General features: G+C 72.4%; 3 protein-coding genes across 3 annotated transcripts; 1 reads left to right on the forward strand and 2 right to left on the reverse strand.

The window, feature by feature from the left end:
- The first annotated feature begins 19 nt into the window (after positions 1-19).
- Positions 20-6,238, forward strand: LMF2 (lipase maturation factor 2). The gene is made up of 14 exons (XM_035569290.2): positions 20-147; positions 247-500; positions 2,175-2,203; positions 2,359-2,555; positions 2,776-2,954; positions 3,064-3,202; positions 3,507-3,641; positions 3,745-3,850; positions 4,020-4,116; positions 4,265-4,447; positions 4,651-4,819; positions 4,899-5,010; positions 5,250-5,358; positions 5,437-6,238. The coding sequence occupies exons 1-14, from the start codon at positions 51-53 to the stop codon at positions 5,779-5,781; spliced, it is 2,151 nt and encodes a 716-aa protein (XP_035425183.1). The 5' UTR covers positions 20-50; the 3' UTR covers positions 5,782-6,238.
- A 269-nt stretch (positions 6,239-6,507) lies between these two features.
- Positions 6,508-9,825, reverse strand: MIOX (myo-inositol oxygenase). The gene is made up of 10 exons (XM_035569322.1): positions 9,793-9,825; positions 8,121-8,165; positions 7,921-8,001; positions 7,646-7,808; positions 7,465-7,532; positions 7,259-7,368; positions 7,097-7,164; positions 6,904-6,953; positions 6,692-6,804; positions 6,508-6,616 (listed from the first exon to the last, which is right to left on the reverse strand). The coding sequence occupies exons 1-10, from the start codon at positions 9,823-9,825 to the stop codon at positions 6,508-6,510; spliced, it is 840 nt and encodes a 279-aa protein (XP_035425215.1).
- Positions 9,826-12,358: 2,533 nt separating this feature from the next.
- On the reverse strand, positions 12,359-17,185 carry ADM2 (adrenomedullin 2). The gene is made up of 3 exons (XM_035569295.2): positions 17,041-17,185; positions 16,570-16,708; positions 12,359-12,963 (listed from the first exon to the last, which is right to left on the reverse strand). Exons 2-3 carry the CDS (start codon positions 16,674-16,676, stop codon positions 12,426-12,428), a joined length of 645 nt encoding a protein of 214 aa, XP_035425188.1. The 5' UTR covers positions 16,677-16,708; positions 17,041-17,185; the 3' UTR covers positions 12,359-12,425.
- Between the last annotated feature and the right edge of the window lie 2,034 nt (positions 17,186-19,219).

Raw genomic sequence — 19,219 nt, forward strand, 5'->3', positions numbered from 1 at the left:
CCGGGACGCGCCCGCCCCGCTCCGGCCCCGGCCCCGGCCCCGTCCCCGCCATGGCGGAGCCGCCGCGCCGCCCGCGGGAGCTGTTCCTGGCCGGGCTGGCCGCCGCCTACCTCGCCGCCTTCGTCTCGCTCTACCTGCAGGTGCCCGGTACGCCGCGCCCCGTCCCGTCCCGTCCCGTCCCGTCCCGCCCCGCCCCGCGGGGCTCGGCGCCGCGCTGAGCCCCGGCCCCGTTCCGTGTCCCCGCAGGGCTGTACGGGCGCGACGGGATCCTGCCGGTGCGGCGGGCGCTGCGGCCGGGCGGCCGCGGGCTGCGGGCGCTGCTGCGGGACGAGCCCACGCTGCTGTGGCTGTGCCCGCGCGCGGGGCTGGAGGCGGAGCGCGGCGCGGAGCTGCTCTGCCTGCTGGGCGCCGCCGCCGCGCTGGGCGCGCTGCTGAGCCCCGCGCTGCGGGACTGCCTGCTGTTCGGCGCGCTGCGCGCCGCGTACCTCTCCGTCTACCAGGTACGGCACCGGCACCGGCACCGGCACCGGCACCCTGCCCCGGGACCCCGGCACCGAGCGCTGCGCGGCCGCTGCTCGTGGTTTTGCGCGGGGGGGGGTGAGGGTGAGCCGGGTGTGAGCTCTGTGTTGGGGGGGGTGATTGTGAGTGTGTGGGTGTGTGAGCTGGGGGTGTGAGGTGTGTGAGCTGGGGGGGGGTGTGAACTGCGTGTGAGCTGGGGGGGTGATTGTGTGTGCACGTGTGTGTGTGTGAGAGCTGGGGGGGTGAGGTGTGTCAGCTGGGGGGGGGGTGAACTGTGTGTGAGCTGGGGGGGTGATTGTGTGTGCACGTGTGTGTGTGTGAGAGCTGGGGGGGTGAGGTGTGTGTGGGGGGGGTGTGAACTGTGTGTGAGCTGGGGGGGTGATTGTGTGTGCACGTGTGTGTGTGTGAGAGCTGGGGGGGTGAGGTGTGTCAGCTGGGTGCGCATGGGTGAGCTGTGCACGTGTGAGCTGGGTGTGTGACTGTGTGACAGCTGGGGGCGTGATTGTGAGTGTGCGTGTGTGAGCTGGGGTGCGAGCTGGGTGTGCATGGGTGAGCTGTGCACGTGTGCTGTGTGTGTGTGCATGTGGACTGTGTGTGTGAGCTGTGTGTGTGATTGTGAGTGTGAGCTGGGTGAGCTGGGGGGTGTGATTGTGACTGTGTGCACGTGTGTGTGAGAGCTGGGGGTGTGAGGTGTGAGAGCTGGGTGTGCGTGTGTTTCTGTGTATGTGTGAGCTGGGTGCCCCCGTCTCTGTGTGTGCGTGTGTCAGCACAGCTGCGGCAGGACTCGGTTCCTCTTCCCTCCCAACCCGGGGAAACCCAGCAGGGAGCGGCTCACCAGGAGCCCCCCCCGGGCAGGGCGCCCGCTGCTGCTGCTGGAGCTGGAGCTGGGGAGGCCACGTGGCGCTGCTCCAACCCCGCAGCGTGCGGCTGCCCCTGTCCCGGGGTGCCCCTGTGCCAGGGTGCCCCTCTGTGCCATGTCCCATGGGGGCAGGACGGGAGCCAGGCTCGGTCCCTGCCCCCGGAGGGACAGCGGCAGGAGCCGTGCAAGCCGGGGCTCCCCGCTGGCGGAGCAGCCTCCACCCAGCCCCTGCGTGCCAGGCCCTCGTCCTTCCCTTTTAAGGTGATGTGCAGAGAAATCCTTGCCCTCCTCTTCCTCCTCCTCTTCCTCCTCCCCTCAGTGCTGTCTGCAAGCGGGGCTCAGCCAGGGGCCGTGCCAGGAGGGGCAGCCCCGTGCAGCAGGGCGGCGTGGGGCAGGGCTTGGCCCCATCCTGTCCCGGTCCTGCCGCCGGGGCTGCCCCGTTCCTCCTGCTGGCCACGTGGCCGTGCCTGGAGCTCAGCTCCCGCCTGGAGCCGCTCCTGGGCTGCGGTTCCTGGCGCCGCAGCCTTGCAGCACGTCCGGCCCGGGAGCATCCTCCTCCGTCCTCCCTCCTCCACCTCACGCCCCGGGCGGCGCTGCCTCCGTGGCATCGCAGCACCGTGGCGTGCCGAGGCCGCTGCCACGCGCTGGGGCTGGCCCGAGGCCGGCCTCGGGTCTGGCAGGGTGCTGGGGAGGCGCTGGGGGGGCTCCATGCGGGCAGGGAGCAGGGAAGAGCCCAGGGGGCAAAACCCCACAGCACAGAGCCCCCCGCCCTGCTCACCGCTCCCTCTCCCCGCAGGTAGGACAGGTCTTCCTCTACTTCCAGTGGTAAGTCAGCCGCCCGCACGCCCACCCTCCAGACCCCGCAGGGCCCTGCCGGGGGGCTCCGTGCCTCCTCCCATTCCACGGAGGGCTCCGTCCCCGCTCGGCACCTCGGGGACGCGGCCCCGGGGTGCCAGTGTGGGACTGTGCCGTGCCCGCAGGGACAGCCTCCTGCTGGAAGCGGGCTTCCTGGGCGTGCTGGTGGCCCCCCTGCGCCTCTTCAAGTGGCGCTCGACGGCATGGAGCGCCCACGACGGCGTCACCTTCTGGCTGGTGCGCTGGCTGCTCTTCCGCCTCATGTTCGCCTCCGGCGTGGTGAAGCTGACCAGCCGCTGCCCCACCTGGTGGGGGCTCACAGGTGAGGGGGGCACGGCCCGCGGGGTGTCGCAGGCTGTGGGGGCACACAGCGAGGCAGGGGGGAGACAGGCACAGCCCCTGGCCCCAGGCTGTGCCCCGTGTGGTTCTGGGCAGCTCTCCCGTGCAAACATACCGTGCTCAGCACCCGCGGCACGGCTCTGCCCGCTCCGAGCTGCTCCCCTGCCCCCAGGCACGCCGCTGACCCCCTGCTGTCCCCCCAGCTCTCACCTACCACTACGAGACGCAGTGCATCCCCACGCCGGCCGCCTGGTTCGCCCACCAGCTGCCCGTGTGGTTCCAGAAGCTCAGCGTGGTGGCCACCTACGTCATCGAGATTGCCGTCCCGCTGCTCTTCTTCGCCCCCATCCGCCGCCTCCGGCTCTTCGCCTTCTACTGCCAGGTGCGGGGGGCGTTGGGACACCGGCGGGGGGCTGCATGCAGGCTGCTGCCCCCCCGGGCAGCCTGCTCAGCGCCGTGACGCCCCCAGCCCTGCCTTTGCTCCCGCCCAGGTCCTGCTGCAGGTCCTCATCATCCTCACGGGCAACTACAACTTCTTCAACGCGCTCACCATCGTCCTGGCCTTCTCCCTGCTGGATGAGGAGCACGTGGCGTACTGGCTGGGGCGCAGCAAGAAGAAGCACACCAGCTGTGAGTCGGGGGGCTCACGGCCCGTTTGGGGGCGTGGTGCCCTCTGCTGTGCGTGGGGCGGGGAGGGGGACGGGCTGCCAGCTCTGTGTGGCCCCGGGAGGTGTCGTTGTGGCTGCCCCGTGTTGGTGTTGAGCGAGCTGCCGCCCCTGGGGCGCTCAGGCCGGGGCACAGCATGGGGCTGTGGTGCAGGGAGGTGCCCTGAGCGCTGCCCCTGCCCTCCTGTACACGGGCTCTCGGGGCTGGGTTCGTGGTCTGCTGGGTGCCGTGGGTCAGGCCCCGGCGCTGAGCTGCCCCCCGCCATCAGCCTGGCCCCCCAACCTCCTCGCCTTCCTCTCCACCCTGCTGGAGCTGGCTGCCTACGCCCTGCTGCTCTACTGGAGCGTCCAGCACTTCGGCCTGGAGATCGACTGGGAGAAGAAGGTGCTGGAATCCAAAGTGGGTATGTCCCGGCCGCACCGGGGTGGCCATCCCCGTCCCCACGGCCCGGCTGCTCCCACGGGTGCCGCCGCCGGCCCTGACCGCGCGCTGTCCCCCTGCCCCAGCCTTCACCTACCACGAGTTCACCCAGTGGCTGCGGGCGGTGACGCTGCCGCTGGTGGGGCTGGGCTTCCTCTCGCTGTCCTGGGAGATCCTCTCCGCCTTGTACCGGTGAGTGCCGCAGAGCCCTGCGCCCCTGGGGTGCGGTTCCCAGCCGGGCTGAGGAGGGGCTCACCCAGGTCCCCGTCCCCACACCGTGCACCCAGCCGTGCCCCCTGCCATGCACGTGCGGCCTGGGGGTGCCGTGCAGGTCTGAGCCCCCCTGTCCCGCCCCTCACAGGTGCGTCTGCGTCCGCGGCTGCTTCTGGAAGCTGTGGGCTTTGCTGCAGTGGGCCGTCTTCGCCACGGCCGCCGTGGGGGTGTTTGCCGTCAGCTTGGTGAGCCTGGGGGGACGGGGGGCTCTGCTGGGCCGCGGGGGTGGTCCCCGCTCCTTCGGCTGGGGCTGGGGGGTGCGGTGGGCAGCAGCGGGGCGCGGGGGGGCTCTGCCCCTGCCTCCTGCAGCCGCCCTCCTCCTGCGCTGCCCAGGTGCCCTTCACCTACATCGACTACGAGTCCAACGGCAAGCTGTGGCCCGGCATCCACCACATGTTCAACGCCGTCGAGCGCTTCCAGGTGGTGAACTCCTACGGGCTCTTCCGCAGGATGACGGGCGTCGGGGGGCGGCCCGAGGTGGTGCTGGAGGGCAGCTACGACAAGCAGACCTGGACGGTGAGCGCCCGCCTCGCTCCGAGGGCTGGGATGGGGCTGAGGAGCCAGCCCCGAGCATCCCCTCCCCGCTGCCTTGGTGCTGCTGGGGACCCCGGCCGTCCCCGTGGGCTGGGGGGGCTTTGTTCGTCCCACGGCCCCTGGAGGTGACGGGGAGAGCATGGGGGAGCTGTGGTCCGGACCCGAGCCCCCCGCCCTGCCCGCAGGAGATCGAGTTCATGTACAAGCCAGGCAACGTCAGCGTGGCCCCGCCGCTGGTGGCCCCGCACCAGCCCCGCCTCGACTGGCAGATGTGGTTCGCGGCCCTGGGGCACCACAGCAGCAGCCCCTGGTTCGCCAGCTTCGTGCACCGCCTGCTGCAGGGCAAGAAGGACGGTGAGTGGGGCGGGGGGGCGAGTGGGGCAGGGGCCTGGGGCCCCTAACGCTAGCCCCCCTAACGCTGTGCCCCCCGCAGTGATCCGCCTGGTGCAGCTCGATGAGGCCAAGTACCCGTTCAGCGCCCAGCCGCCCACCTACATCCGCGCCCAGCTCTACAAGTACTGGTTCACCGGCAGCGCCGAGACCGGGTGAGCGGGGACAGGGGCAGGGCTGGCTCAGCACCCCCCCGCTGCCCCCCCTGCTCCCCAACACGGGGGTGACCGCACACCAACGTGCAGGCGCCGTGGCTGCCCGTGCTGGCTGTCCTTGGGCAGCTGCTGCGGGGACAAGCTGCGAGGGTGGGAGCTCACCGGGACCCTGAGAGCAGCTCCAGGGGGCTGTGGGGGGGTCCCGTTCCCCCCCCAGGCACTGATCCCCTGTCCCGCAGGGAGGGGGCTACGCGGTGGTGGCGGCGGCAGCACGTCCAGGAGTTCTTCCCCACCGTCTCTCTGGGCGACCCCACGCTGGAGAACCTCCTCGCGCAGCACGGGCTGAAGGTAGGGCCCCGTCCCCGCGCCCCGCTGAGCCCCCTGCGTGGCCGTGGGGCGGCGCTCACCCCCCCGTGCCCCCCCCAGGACAAGGCGCCACCGAAGCGCCCGGCGACCACCTTCCTGCCCTGGCTCCTGGAGTCCATCCGGCGCCTCAGCCTCCCCTACTCGGGCCCGGCCGTGCTGTGGTCCCTGTACCTCGTCGCTGCCAGCGCCTGCCTGCTGCGCGCCCTCGGCCGCCGGCCCCGGGGGGGGGCACCCCCGGCCCGCCACAAAGGCCCCAAGCGGGGGGACCCGGTGGACCGAGGGGGCGGCGAGAAGAACGGGCAGGTGAGGAGGAAGGAGGCCAAAGAGGCGGAGGAGAAGGGCGAGGGCCGTGCCCGGGGGGCGGCCGACGGCGAGGGGCCCCGCAGCACCAAGAAGAAGAAGTAGCAGCAGCGCCGGGAGCCGCCAACCCAGGACCCGTCTTCCACGCACTGACTGATGCCTCTGGCTCCGGGCCCCCCCCGCACCCGCCGGCTGCCCGACGCTGCCTCTGTCCCCATGGGGGGGCCCTGGCGGGGCACGGCCCCCCCCCGCCATCACGACCCCCGCCCCGGGGTGAGCGTGCCGCTCTCCCTGCCAGTGCCTTCACGCACAGCCGGAGCAGCGCGGGCCGTGGTGGCCTCCCCGTGCCCCCCAGCAGGGGCTGCCCCTCTGCATCCCCCGGCCGTCCTGTGGGGCAGGGGCAGCGCTGGGGGGGCAGCTGCATCGCGGCCTCGTGTGCCCACAAGGGGCTCCGGCCCCCGTTGCCCCGTGCCGGGGGGGTCTGACCGCACCGCGCTTCCCCTGGGCTGCGGCCAGCGCAGGGGTTTCCTACGATTTTCTAAATAAAGCCTTTGACATTCCAGCCCCAGGCCTCTCCTTCACACCAGAAAGGCTGGGGGGGCCACGGGGGGGAAATGGGGGCTGTGCTGGTCCCACTTGGTCCTGCTGCCCCCCCCCCCTCCAGGGGGCTCTCCCCAGCCCCGTGCCCTGGCTGCGACCAGCACCACGGTGCGTGCCAAGCAGGTTTATTGGTGGCCTGGTGCCCTGGGGCAGGGTGCGGGGCAAGCAGGGGGGGCGAGTGCAGTGCTGCGTGCCAGGGGGGCCGGGGCTGCGCGTGGGGGGGGTCCCAGCTCACCAGCAGAGCTGCCCCGGGCAGTATTTGTCGATGAGGGACTGGTAGTAGCCCCGCAGCTCCTGCACCTCGGGCAGCTCCTCCTGCTTGGTGTAGAGGTCGAACTTGCTGTGGGAGCGAGTAGGGGTTAGAGCTGGGGGGGATCACAACGTCCCAGCCCCCCCCAGCTCCCCGGCCACCCACTTGAGCTCCTTGACCCAGGGCAGCATGCGCAGGTCCTCCTCGCTGCAGAGGTGCCCGTAGTCCCCGTGCGCGTGCCACGGGTAGAAGGAGTGGAAGCGAACCATGTAGAAGGCCTGGGGGCGGGGGGGGGGGACAGGGCCGTGGCATGGGGGGGCTGTGGGTGCCCGGCCCCCTGCCCCTTGGGGCGCCCACCCTGCGCCCCCTGCCCTCACCTCCTTGGGCAGGGCGAAGTTATTGAACTTCATGACTCTGTACATGTACTCTGGGGAGAGAGCGGGTGGCTGGGGGGGCCGGGCAGCCGCTGCCCCCGGCCCCACTGCTCCGGACACGTGGGGCGATGGGGGCAGAGCCCCTGTGCTCCCCCCCCCAAGAGGGGGCTGGGGGTGTCCCCACACTGCAGCTCACCGTCGTGTCCCCAGGACATGAGCACGTTCTCCAGGCCGCAGTGGGGCTGGTACATCCCGCACTCGGTGCTGGGGGGCAGGGGCGTGGGCTCAGGGGGCTGCGCCGTGGGGCTCGGCCCCCCCGAACCCCACCACCACCAGAGGGGCAGGGGGCCGCGCTCACCTGTACCGGGGGTCCCTGCTGTCGGGGTTCTCGTGGAAGGTGGAGTCGCTGAAGACCACGGACTTCTGCACCTTGCAGCCCACGGGGAAGGTGTCCCCCACCACGGCCCACTGCGGGGCGGCGACAAGTGTCCCGGGGGGGGCCTGAGGAGGGCTCCATGGCGGTGCCAGGCGCTGTCCCCCCTGCACCCCCATCGCCCTGCTCACCTGGGGCTCCCCGAACAGCGCCAGGACCTTCCCCATGTCGTGCAGCAGCCCCACGAGGTGGAACCAGTCTGGGGGTGAGCGGGGCCGTCACCCCCCGCCGGCACCCCCGGGGCTCGGCCCCCCCACCCGGCCCTACCTTTGTCAGGGTGGGCACAGCTCAGCCCCCCCGTCCCAGCCCTACCTTTGTCGGGGTGGGCGCGACGGATGCCCTCGGCGGTCTGGTAGGCGTGGAAGGAGTTGGGGAAGTCGACGTCGGGGTCGGACTCGTCCACCAGCTGGTCCAGCAGCTCCAGCGCCTCCATCACGCTCATCCTGCGCAGGGAGCAGCCCCCGTACTCGGCGCTCTGCGGACGCACCAGGGCGGTGAGCGCCGGCCCGGTGACCTGCAGGACCCCCCCGGGACCCCCTGGGACCGCGGTGCCAGCAGGGCCGGACGCCCGGAGGAGGGACGCGCACCTTCCTACGGACGAAGTCGACGGTCTGGTGGGTGTGCATCAGCAGGTAGGTGGTGTAGACGCGGTCCAGCAGCTTCCCCTCCTGCGGCGCAGCGTCAGGCTCGGGGGGCCCGGCCCCGTGGGGTGGGCTGGGGGGGGGGACGCCCCGTCCCGCTGCCCCCCGAGGGCAGCAGGGCCAGCCCCGCGGTGCCGGCGGCTCACCGTGTAGTTGCGGTACTCGGACTTGGCCTTGCCGGGCTGCGGCTCCTCGGAGGGGTCGGCGTCCTGGGGCGAGAGGGGCAGGGTCAGCGGGGCCCGATCCTGCGCCCAGCCCGTGGCCGTGGGGACAGAGCTAAAAGGCTCAGGGACAAAATGTTTCCTGAAGGGCAGGGGGACCACACGACCTCCAAAGGAAAGCCCTGGAGGCAGTGGCAGCACCGCACAGCGTCGCTGCACGGCATTGCAGTGTGGCGCAGTGTTGGGGGGCAACGCACTGCACTGCACGAGGCTGCACAGTGCGGTGCTGTGCTGCGTGGTGCTGCAGCGTGCTGCGTTGTGCTGCGTGGTGCTGGCTGCATGACGCTGCCGTGCTGCGTGGTGCTGTGCCGTGCTGCGTGGCACGGTGTTGCCTGTCGCTGTGCTGCGTGGCACCGCCCTGCACAGCACTGTACAGCACCGCACTGCACAGCACCGCACGGCACCGCACAGCACGGCACTACGCAGCGTTGCACTGCCGCTCCTTTGCCCCATCCCCATTCCACAGGGGGTCCCAGGCCGTGCCCCCACAGGGCACAAAGTCCGTGCCACCCGGCCAGCCCGGTGCACGGGGCCGTGTCTCCTGCGTCCCCGGGGAGCAAAGCGGAGCATGGGGGGGGCACCAGCCCTGTTCCGCGGAGGGGGAGCCCAGAGCCGGGAGCACTGCCCAGAATCCCCGCTGCGGCCCCACAGCGCAGCCTCTGGGGTCAGTGTGCCATGGGGCAGCGCTGTGGGGTGGGACCCCCGGGGGGTTGGGATCCACCTGAGGATGGGATCCGCGGGGGTTTGGGTCCACTCAGGGGCTGGGACTCCTGTGGAAGTGGGAACCCCAAAAGGATGGGACCCCCATGGGGAATGGACCCCTGTGGAGATCAGCTCTGCATGGGGCTGGGTCCCACGTGGGGCTGGGACACAGAGGGGCCTGAGACCTCCTTGGGGTGGCGTCCCCATGGGGCTGGGTCCCACGTGGGGCTGGGATCCCCGCAACAGTGAGGACATTGCAGAGGGTCCGGGGGGGGTCTCCTGCCCCCCACCCTCCCCCCAAAAAGCAGCCACCCCACTGCCAAGCTCTGCCAGGCCCCACATCACGCTGAGCTGTGGGGGGGGTTCCCTGAGCGCCAGGCCCCACGGGGGGGCAATGTTCACAGGGCTGTGCCCCACAGCATGGGGGGTAGTGGGGAGGGGGCTGCACGGGTGGTCCTGCCCCCGACGCACGGCGCAGGAGGAGCGGGGCTGGCCCCGAGGGGGGTACTCACCGCCTGGGGGGGCCTCATGCTGGCCGTGGCGAGGGGCAGAGGGCGCACAGGGCGGCCGCCGGGACCCCCGGCTTTATCCCCGGGTGCAGGGGCAATCGGTCACCAGTTAACCTGCCCCCGGTTAATGTTTGAGCCCGCGACGCCATCGCTGCTCCCCTAGGGCGGGGGGGGGTGCTGGGGGGGTCCTGGCACAGCCCCCGGGATGGGGTGACCCATGCTGCAGCCCCCTGAGTGGGGGAGCCCCCAGCCCCAGCCAGGGACCCCCAGCTGCCGGCAGCCCCACGGGCAGCGGGGCCGCGGCTGCTCTGCTCTGGGGCCAGGGCACGGGGACGCCGCGGTGCTGGGCTGCCACGGCCACAGGGGGGGCACAAGGTGAGGGGGGCACTGGGGTGGGGGTCTGCAGCCGTGGCAAACATGGGGGTGCCCTGGTGGCACTGGCTGCAGCATCCCGAGACCCTAATGCTGGGGAAGGGTCTCCGTGGGACAGCCCCGGTCCTACCATTGCCCCCATCAGCCCTTTCCCCAGCGGGGATGGGAGAAGGGGGCTCCGGGGGAGGGGAGGAGGAAATGGAGGGGGGATCTCACAGGGGCTGGGGCACCCAGCGCGTCCCCCAGCGTGGGACGGGGCCGTGGGGCAGCGTCTGGGGGGAGGGCGTGGGGATGGACCCTGCATCCCAAGGGGCTGGGGGGGGCAGGAGGGGGGCAGGTGAGGGGCTGGGGGGCAGGAAGGGGCAGTGGGACAGACGGACAGGCGGAGGGGGGAGCAGGCGTACAGACAGATGGGATGGGGGGGGGCGGTGGGAGCGGGGGGCTGGTGGGAGCCTCCGAGTGGGGCCCGGTGCTGCCCAGGGCAGTGCATCCAGTGCCCGTTCGTGCAGGGCTCCATCATGACATGACACGACACAACGAATCATGACACGTCACGTCACGACACGACAGTGCTCACTCGCTCCCTGCCCTCACCCACGGCCGATACCCGCTGGCGTCCCCCCGCCGCATCCCGTGGGCACAGAAATCCCCGGCACCCGCTGGGAAGTCTCACGCTTTATTCTGCCCAAACCCGACGGGCTCTGGAGGACGCGGGGAGGCGAGTGCCCGGCGTGCCTCCGAGTGCCGGGGCTGTGACGCCTCCCGGCTGCAGCGGGGCCGGATCCGGCTGGGGGCGCTGGGGGGCACCGGGGGGCACCGGGGGGCACCAGCCTGGGCTGGGCAGGGGTCGTCCCGGTCCCCACGGGTCCCAGGGGCAGCGACGCCACGGCTGCAGCCCCTTGGCACACCTGACCATGGGCCCGGCGCTGTCACGCACAGCTTGGCCAAAATTGTAGAGTTTGACCCCAGATTTTCTGGGCTAAGCTCCCACGCGGGGTCTGCAGTCTCGTTCCCACCCAGCCCCGTGGTTTGGGGCGCCTGGGGTGGGGGCAGCAAGGGGCCAGGAGCAGCACCCACGGGTGCCCCCCATCCCCTGGTGCTCAGGGGGGGCACTGGGTGCTCCTGGGGACGGAGGGGGCCGCGGGAAGGATGCTGATGGACAAATGAGGGCACTGCTGGCACGGGGGGGCTGCTCCCAGGGGGACGAGGGTGCTCATGCAAGGGATGGGGCTGATGACGGTGAGCATGGGTGAGGGTGCCCGTGGTGGTGGGGATGGGGGCTGGCAGGAAGGAGAAGGGGTGCAGTCACGCCATGCCCCCCACCCTCTCCACAGAGGATCTGTCCTGTGTGTCTCCCCCCGCTACAGCGGGGCTCCGTTGCCAGCAGGTTGGGGTCCCTCTGCTCCCTGGATTGGCACCAAGCCAGTGGCCATGGGTGGCCCTGGGCCCCCAGCACCTTGGTCACGGGGAGGACATGAGCCGGGGGGCGCAGGCACAGCCCCAGGAGGGGGCTGCACGTCCCCATCACAGCGTGGGGTGTCTGGGAAACTTGGGGTCCCCTCGTGTCTGTGCTCCCCCCCCCCCCAATCCTGGTCCCCAGAGACCCCAGGGCCCTTCCCAGCCATGCTCCGGGGGCACGGGGCTTGTCCCCAGGGCCTCAGCACCACCCTGGGGCTGCACCAGGGCCTGGAGGGGGGCAGGAGGTGGGAAGGGAATGGGACAGGAGTGGAGATAGGACAGGAACAGGAATGAGGCCAGGACAGGGACATCTCTCCATGCCCTGGAGCCCAGCAGCACCTGGTCCCGGTCCCATCTTAGGGCTGTGAGCAGCACGGGGGGGGGCACAGGGGGGAACAAGGAGGACAGGGCCTCAGGGGAAGGGGGGCAGCCTCCTCCCCAGGGAGGACATGACCCCACAGGCACCCTGTCCTCAGCCTTGGGAAGGGACCCAGGGCACTGAGCCCAACCTGGGACCCCTGCCAGGAGAAGGGTGCTGGGGGCAGCCCCATGCTGGGGGCAGCCAGGCGTGGGAGGTGCCCCGCGCTCTGCTCCTGTGGTCCCTGCGTGTCCCTGTCCTCAGCCCCTCCCTGCCCTAGGGACAGCAGGGACCCCCCTGCCCGTGGCCCCCCAGCAGTGCCCCCAAAGCCCCAGGTTTGGGCACAGCAGAGGGCAGGTTTGGGCCAGGACGCACCTGGGGGAGCCCCGTGTCACCGCGCATCCTGGCCGGGTGCAGGCGGTGCCCGTGCTGGGGCCACTCGCCCTGGGGCTTCTCGCCATGGGGCGGGCGAGCTGCTGAGTCAGGCAGGAGCAGGGCCAGGGGCTCGGCCCCGCGCCCTTGCACAAGGGCTGGCGCCCCTTGGACCTGCGGTCAACAGCCCCAGCGGCCGGGCCACCGCCAGGCGCCACGGGCCAGCAGCTCCGCAGTGACACAGCGCTCGTCCCACCGGGGCTCTCCACGGGGACAAACCCACGTCCCCACGGGGCCACCGCCGCCCTGCAGCCCCATCCCGGCCTGGCGCTGGGCTCAGCCCCGCACGGGGACCCCGGGCACCCCGCAGAAAGGCGCACACGAGCCCGGCAGCCTCTGGAAGTGCTTTAGTGGGAGCTCCTACGCGGGCCCAGGCAGTCTGGGGGGGGGCGGCCGCCCTCACCCGTAGCTGTGGGGGCTGTTGGGGTTCATGGGGGACGAGTCCTGGCGGCCCGACTGTCCCATCAGCTGCCACAGGCGGTGGCTGAGGTTCTGCACCTGGCAGGTGCCCAGCACGCAGCCCACCCGCAGCAGCTGCGCGTGGTGCAGGCGGCCCCCGGCGTGCCGACGGCCCCGCCGCGAACCGGGCTGCCGGGGGGCGAGACGGGGGCCGTGCCGCGGGACGAGGCGCGCACCGTGGCGGTGTCCGTGCCGCGGGGTGAGCTTCGGGCTGTGCCGCGGGGCTGGTTGGGGTCCGCGCCGCGGGATGAGCTTCAGGCCGTGCCGGGGGGCCGGCCGGGGTCCGAGCTTCGAGCCGTGCCCGGGGGTGAGCCTCGGGCCGTGCCGGGGGACGAGCTGTCTGCGCCGGGGGCCACCCGCGGGCTGCGGTGGAGCTGGGGGATACAGCCCAGGGTGGTCCCCATGGAGGGGGAATGGGGACGGGCGCTGCCGGGGCACCTGCAGCGAGGCCGGGGAGGGTCTCCGGTCCGGGGGCTCCCTGCAAGAGAGCAGCGTGGGGTGAGCAGGAGGGGGGCCGGCACTCAGCGGCGCACAGCCCCGGGCAGGGGGGGCTGCAGAGTGGCACAGACCCCCCAGGCAATCCAGCCCGTCTGGGGCACCCCGCGCCCTGCAGGGTGCCCTGGGTGGCCACATCCTGCAGAGGGCGTGCGGGGCCAGCGCTGGGTGGGTGCCGCAGGGCGGCCGAGCTCGCCCCTGGGGAGCGGGTGCTCGCAGAAGGGAGCCGGCTCTGCGGGCAGCAGCCGCCCCCCCCCCCAGTCAAGCCCCCTCCCCAGGGGGACCCCAGCCCCAGCCCCCGGGGCTCTTCTCCACCTCCTGCCCTGTGCCCCACGGGATATGGGGGGGGGATCCAAAGCACGGTGGTGCCGGCAACCCCCAGCCCAGCTGCCCGGTGCCCCCCACCCCCCGTGCAGCCGGACCCCGACCCCAGCCCCGTGCCCACGCCGGGCCCCATGGAGCTGCGTGGGGCCGGGAGGAGGCCGAGCGGGAGCAGCTACCTGCAGCCCCACACGTACCCGCGCCGCGCCACAAGGGCTGGTGGGGAGGTGCCGCCAGCAGCCCGGCTGCGGCCGCAGGCTCCCAGCCTCCAAACCAGCAGCACTGGGATGAGCGCCCGTCGCCTCCCGGCCCCTCTTGTCCCGTCCCACGGGGCTCCCTGGGGACACGGGAGCCCATGTCCCACCACGGCCACCCCATGCCGCGGCCACTGCGCTACGTGAGCGCTACGTGAGCGTGGCCGGGAGCCCCACCACGAGCCCCCACCCAGCCCCACAAGCGCTGACACCTCTGGGGCCGCGCTCTGCCCCACGGCTGTGCCGGGTCCCTGTGCTGGGCGGGCTGCTGAGCCCGCTGCCCACCTCCTCCGCAGCCCCCACACCCCAGGGGCACCGCCTGCCCCAGCCTGGCCCTGGCACACACGGACACCCCGGGCCCTCTCTGCCTTCCCGTTCCTTGTGGCTGTGACCAGTGAGCAGCAGCCCTGGCTTGGGGCCCAGCTCTGGCCACGGTGCAGCCACGGGGCACCAAGGGGGCTGTATGCTGGCAGCTGAGCCCTTGCCCCCCAACCCCCAGTGCTCACACATCTGCTGCCCCATCCCCATCGGCACCAGGCCCTGCCCCAACCCAGCCCCCTAGGAACATGCAGCGGGGTGTGGATCACACACCACATGGCTGGGGGCACCCAGGGACTGTGGTGGGGATCCCCCCACGCACACACCGGCACTGCCGGCAGGCACATGGGCACACGGCAGCACCAGCACTGCCCCTGCAGCCCGGCCTGAGCCCCCCGCACCTTCCTGCGCCACCGGCACGGTGCCACGCACACACAGGGGCACGGCCATGGTGCAACCCTGCACACACAGACACACGGGCACGGTGCAACCCCACGCACACGCAGCTGTCCCTGCAGACACGTCCCCCTTCGCCCCTGTGAACACACACACGCGTGCCGTGACCCCTGTACACACAGGTACACCCACATGCCGGTGTGCATGCAGACACGCACGCACGCCCCAAGCCCTGCACACAGCGGTGCACACATGTCCCAGCACGCACACGCATCCGTGCACTCTAACACCCGTACCCACGTCCCGCAGTGCACACCGACGGGCGGTGACCCCGTGCACACGAGGTGCCCCCACCCCTGCTGGCACGCAGACCCCCACAACCTGGCACACACACCCCCGCTGTACCCCCCCTGCACACACAGGCACGCTGCTCCCGGTGGGCACACGCAGCCCTGCACCACCCTGAGCCCACCAAGACCCCCGCTGCGGCTGGATGCGGCCACATGGCGCTGCTGGCCCTGCACCACGGGGCCGGGGGCTCGTCCCGGCACGGCTCATCTGGGTCAAGGCCGGACGCTGCTTGGCCACGAGCCCCGGGGAGCAGGGACAGAGGCCAAATTCCTGCAGCCCGGCAGGGACAGGAAGCACCGGCGGGGCAAGGCCTCGCGCCCGCCTGCCCCTTCCTCGGACGTGTTTACAGGAGGCAGCTGGTGCCCGGAAACCCCGGAGCCTGCCCGGCCGTGTGGGGCTTTCCCTGGCAGCGCTCATCCAGGCAGCCCCGCCGTGCTCCCAGCCCAAAAAGCCCCGTGCCGGGTTCCCGCAGGACGGCTGCGGAGTTCCCCGCCCGCCCCTGGCTTTGCCCCAGCGCATCCGGCAGTGCGTGGGATCGCTGCAGCTCTGTCCCCTGGAGCTTTGCGAGGCTCGCGGGCTCCCACTGACCCCTCCACAGCCCCTGTCCTACTGGGTTGCAGCCTCCCCGGGCCCTTTCCATGCAGCTTCCAGTGCCGAAGTGAGCCCCCCCCCCCTCCCGCTGCCTCTCACTGCTGCCCGACCCAGCTCCCATGGCACTGGTGCGGAGCCAGCACCTACGCGGGGGCAGCCCCAGGACACCCACCCGCAGCGCCCCCGGCCCCAGGGATACCAGCACCAATGGCAGCTGTGCCGTGCCACCCCACGGCCGAGGCACCGGAGCCGCACGGAGCCCAGCGCAGGCTTCCCACGGAGCCGGGCGCAGCCCAAACCAGCTCCTCAAGCAGCAACATGCAGGCGCGCAGCCCGCGCGTGCACGCACACACGGCGCCGGCAGGAGCTTTAATCCCCTTCCCAGCTTCCTCCTTCGGCAGAAAGTTCTGACAAGAGATCCTGGCGCCGCACAGCCGCTGCTCGTGGACCCTCGACATCCTCGCCGCCGTGTGCCCTGTCCAGCACACGCACACCCTGGCTCCTGGCACAGGCACCATCCAGCACGGCACGCACGGACACCTCGTCCTGGCCTTGCTCACACTTGGGCACATGGACTCTGCCCGGCCCTTGCACACACTCGCGCTCTGCCCAGGCTTTGGGCATAGACACACACAGACAGACAGACACACACACAGACAGACACCCGCCGGTACTGCTCTGGCCCCTGCGCCCTCCCGTCCCCCCTGTCCCCACGCACAGCTCCGCGCAGCGATGCGCCCCGTGCATTAACCCTGGCCACGTCCCAGCCCCGTTCACCCATTTCACACCAGGGCAGGCTGCAGGGCTCCCGCAGCACTTTTGGAACATCACGAAAGGATCATGTGGATCTGGGGGAGCCCCCAGCCCGCCCCCTCCACGCACCCCCAGGGGCTGTGTCTGAGCCCAGGGGACCCTGTGCCCAACCTGCTGCCCACACAAGGGCGCTTCTGTGCGGGGCCGGGTGTCCCCTCCCTGCCCAGGGCCACGTCCTGCAGCGGGGACGTGCTGGTGGCAGGAGGCACAGCAGTGCCACCCGTGCTGGACCCCAAGGGAGCCAGGGAGAACAACCGGGTCTGGAGCGGCCCCATGGGGAAGTGCTGGGAGGCAGGACGGGTGGACACACGGTGCCTGGCGGGACAGACGGGTGTGGGGAGGTGGCCCCTGCTGGCACCGGGCCAGCTGCAGTCAGGAGCAGAGCCCAGCGGCGCGGGGCAGGCGTGCGGGGCTGGGTCCGGTGCCAGACAGGTCCTGGGCAGGGGCTTAGGGCAGCAGGGCTCAGTCCTGGGCTGGGTCCTGAACAGGTGGTCGGGATCGCGTCCCCCCGAGGGGCCGGGTGGGGGTGCTGGGTGCTGGCTCACCTGTGCTTGGGCGAGCGCCCCGCGGGCAGGGGCCGGCAGCCGGGCAGCTCCAGCAGACACAGCACCAAGCTGATGCAACCCAGCGCAAGCGGCGCCGGGGCTCTCATGGCGGGGCTGGGCCGGGGCAGCGGATCCGGGGCTGCAAGGAGAAGAGGAAAGCTCAGGGCTCGGCGCGGCACGGCTCGGCTCGGCTCGGCACGGCGGCAGCGAGCGGCTCCGGGACCCCAGCGCCGCAGCCCGGCTCTGCCCGGCTCTGCCCGACCCGTCCCGAGCCGCCCCGCCCCGCTCCGCCCGGCCCGGCGCCCCCTGCGCCCTCCTGCCCCGTGTCCCCGGCGCCCCCTCGAGCTGCCCCCCGGTGCCCCCCGGTACCACCCGGTGCCCCCCGGTGCCCCTCTGCTCCCAGGCTGCTCCCGCCCCCGGTGCCCCCCTGCTGCTCCCGGTGCCGGGGCTCCCGCACGGCCCCGCCCGTACCTGGCTGCGGCCGGGCCGGGGGCGCGGGGGGGGCTCGGTGCCGGTGCCGGGTCGAGCCGGGCCGGGCCGGGCTCGGCTGCGGGGTGCGGGTGCGGGGTGCGGGTGCGGGTCCGTGCCGCCGCCGGCCGCGCTGCCCGAGCTGGCGCTGCCCGGCCCGGCCCAGGTTAAATATCGCTGGGCTCGGCGCGGCGAGGAGGAGCCGAGCGGCCGCGGGAGGAGCCACGGGGCGCGGGGCAGCCCGGCCCGGCCCGGCCCCGCTCCACACCGTGCTCCCGGCCCGGCCCCGCGCCGCCCCCGGCCCCGCTCCCCACGGTGCCCACGGACCGGCCCCGGGCGCCGCCCGCCGGGACCCCCGGGCCGGGAGCGGGACCGGGGCCGGCGGGGGTCTTGGGGGGCTTGGAGGGGTTTGGGGGGGTTGGGGGGCTCCTCCCGCACCTGCGCCCCCTGCCCGGGGCCGGCCGGGCCGTGGCAGCGCTGCCGAAGCCCCGCCGAGCCGTGCCGAGCCGTGCCCAGCCCCAGTCCCACGGGACAGACCTGAGCAAACCCCGCTGCGGGGCCGGGGCCGCATCCTGCCCCCCTGCCGGGCTGCACGGGGACGTTCGGTGCCCGGTGCGGCCAGCACCCAAACCCCTGCCCCACGGACCCCACGAGCCCCACGGGCCCCGTGCCACCACGGAGCCGCCCCCAGCGGGGCCGGGGCTTCCCCCAGCCCTCGAGCACCTCTCGGGGCCTTTTAACGCGATTCGGGGAGCAACGAGCCCAGGCCACCCCCAGCTCCCCGCTGTCCCCGCTGCTCTGCCTCACCCCTGGCAGCCTTCGGCTGGGAGCCGTGGGGGTCCCCGGGCTCGGGGTGCTCGCAGGGCGGGCGATGCTCAGCCCCGGGGGTGCTCCCTCGCTGTCCCCTCGGGTTGCAGGAGGGGTTTGGGGACCGGGGGCTCGCTGCAGCCCCCAGGAGCAGGGAGGAAGTGGGGCAGCTTTAGGGACGAGGCCGGCTCAGAACCACACCGTGTCCAGCCAGGCAAGGGAAACGCAATGCCAGGCCAAGAGGAGGGGGAGCAGGGGTGCAGGGACCCCCCAGTGCTCCAGGGCAGGGACTCAGCGTGCCTGGGTGTCCACAGATCTCCCACTGCCAAGCTGGGGCAGGGCAAGGAGCCCAGGCACCTCTGGGGTGCCCTGGCCGGGGTCTCACCCCAAGGCGGGGTGCTGGTGCCCCCTCCATGCCCCGCTCCCCCCTGGAGGCCTCCTGGTGCCGAGGGGCCGGGGCCCCGCGTGCTCCGAATCGTTCGGATTCTTCTGCATCATCAGGACACAAAGGCTTCAAACACCCGCGGCCAGCGCAGGAGGATTTGCAGCAGCACCTGATCATGTGTCGGCGGGGACGGGACGGGATGGGGACAGGACGGGACTGGGATGGGACTGGGGACAGAGCACACGGTCCAGCCTGGAGGGTGTCAGGCACCCAGGCAGCCCCCACGGGGCAGAGCTGCGTCTGCAGCCCCCTGAGTAGAGCAGAGCAGAGCAGAGCAGCCCCCGGCCCTGGGCGAGCAGCCGGCGCCGCGGCCCTGGGCTCTGCTGGCGTCTCCCCGGGGGATTTCTGTGGCACGCCGGATTCTTCCGCTTGTTTGTTGCTGGATTACTGCAGCGACGGAAAAAACAGCAGGGAAACCGCGCCGCAGGAGTGCAGCCAGGGGCCGGGGGCACGAGCACCCTGCCTGGCCCCGGCCCAGCCTCAGCGTGCCCTGTGAGGGGTGTCACCTGCATGGGATGTCCCCTGGATGTCCCCTGTGCGGGATGTCCCCTGCTGTCCCCAGGGCTGAGAGCAGCCCGGCCACCACCAGCCCAGCCCCGCTACCCCAAATCAAGCCCTGAGCTGCGCCGTGCTGGGGTCCTGCCTGGGGACACCCACGGCACCTCCCGTGTCCCCACACGGGCAGTGTCAGGGTGCCGGGGGCTGCAGCGCCTGCACGAGCCTGGATGAGAGAACAGAGCTGTGGGTGGCTCGTGTTTGTCCAACTCAGGTGGCTGGGGGGGGGGGGGGAGAGCCCCAACTGCTCAGTCACCCCTCCCCATGCAGGGGGGGGAGCAGGAGGCCGGGGCTCTGCTGGGTGCCCCCTCGTGCCTTGGCTCGGCAGCTCCGGGTGCTGCCATGGAGCAGGACCAGGGCCAGGAGCAGCAGGAG

Source organism: Cygnus atratus, chromosome 1 (assembly GCF_013377495.2).
Source record: "Cygnus atratus isolate AKBS03 ecotype Queensland, Australia chromosome 1, CAtr_DNAZoo_HiC_assembly, whole genome shotgun sequence".
Classification (NCBI taxonomy): Eukaryota; Metazoa; Chordata; class Aves; order Anseriformes; family Anatidae; genus Cygnus; species Cygnus atratus.

What these genes read in the sequence shown, in the direction of transcription:
- LMF2 (XM_035569290.2), top strand. Translation starts at nt 51, where the DNA reads ATGGCGGAGCCGCCGCGCCGCCCGCGGGAGCTGTTCCTGGCCGGGCTG. An exon ending in GGTGCTGGAATCCAAAGTGG is followed by an intron (nt 3,642 to 3,744) that starts GTATGTCCCGGC and finishes CCCCTGCCCCAG; the next exon opens with CCTTCACCTACCACGAGTTC. An exon ending in ATCCTCTCCGCCTTGTACCG is followed by an intron (nt 3,851 to 4,019) that starts GTGAGTGCCGCA and finishes CGCCCCTCACAG; the next exon opens with GTGCGTCTGCGTCCGCGGCT.
- MIOX (XM_035569322.1), bottom strand. Translation starts at nt 9,825, where the DNA reads ATGTTTGCCACGGCTGCAGACCCCCACCCCAGT. An exon ending in TCGCGCCCACCCCGACAAAG is followed by an intron (nt 7,533 to 7,645) that starts GTAGGGCTGGGA and finishes GCTCACCCCCAG; the next exon opens with ACTGGTTCCACCTCGTGGGG. An exon ending in CATGTCCTGGGGACACGACG is followed by an intron (nt 6,954 to 7,096) that starts GTGAGCTGCAGT and finishes CTCTCTCCCCAG; the next exon opens with AGTACATGTACAGAGTCATG.
- ADM2 (XM_035569295.2), bottom strand. Translation starts at nt 16,676, where the DNA reads ATGAGAGCCCCGGCGCCGCTTGCGCTGGGTTGCATCAGCTTGGTGCTG. An exon ending in GGGCGCTCGCCCAAGCACAG is followed by an intron (nt 12,964 to 16,569) that starts GTGAGCCAGCAC and finishes GCTCTCTTGCAG; the next exon opens with GGAGCCCCCGGACCGGAGAC.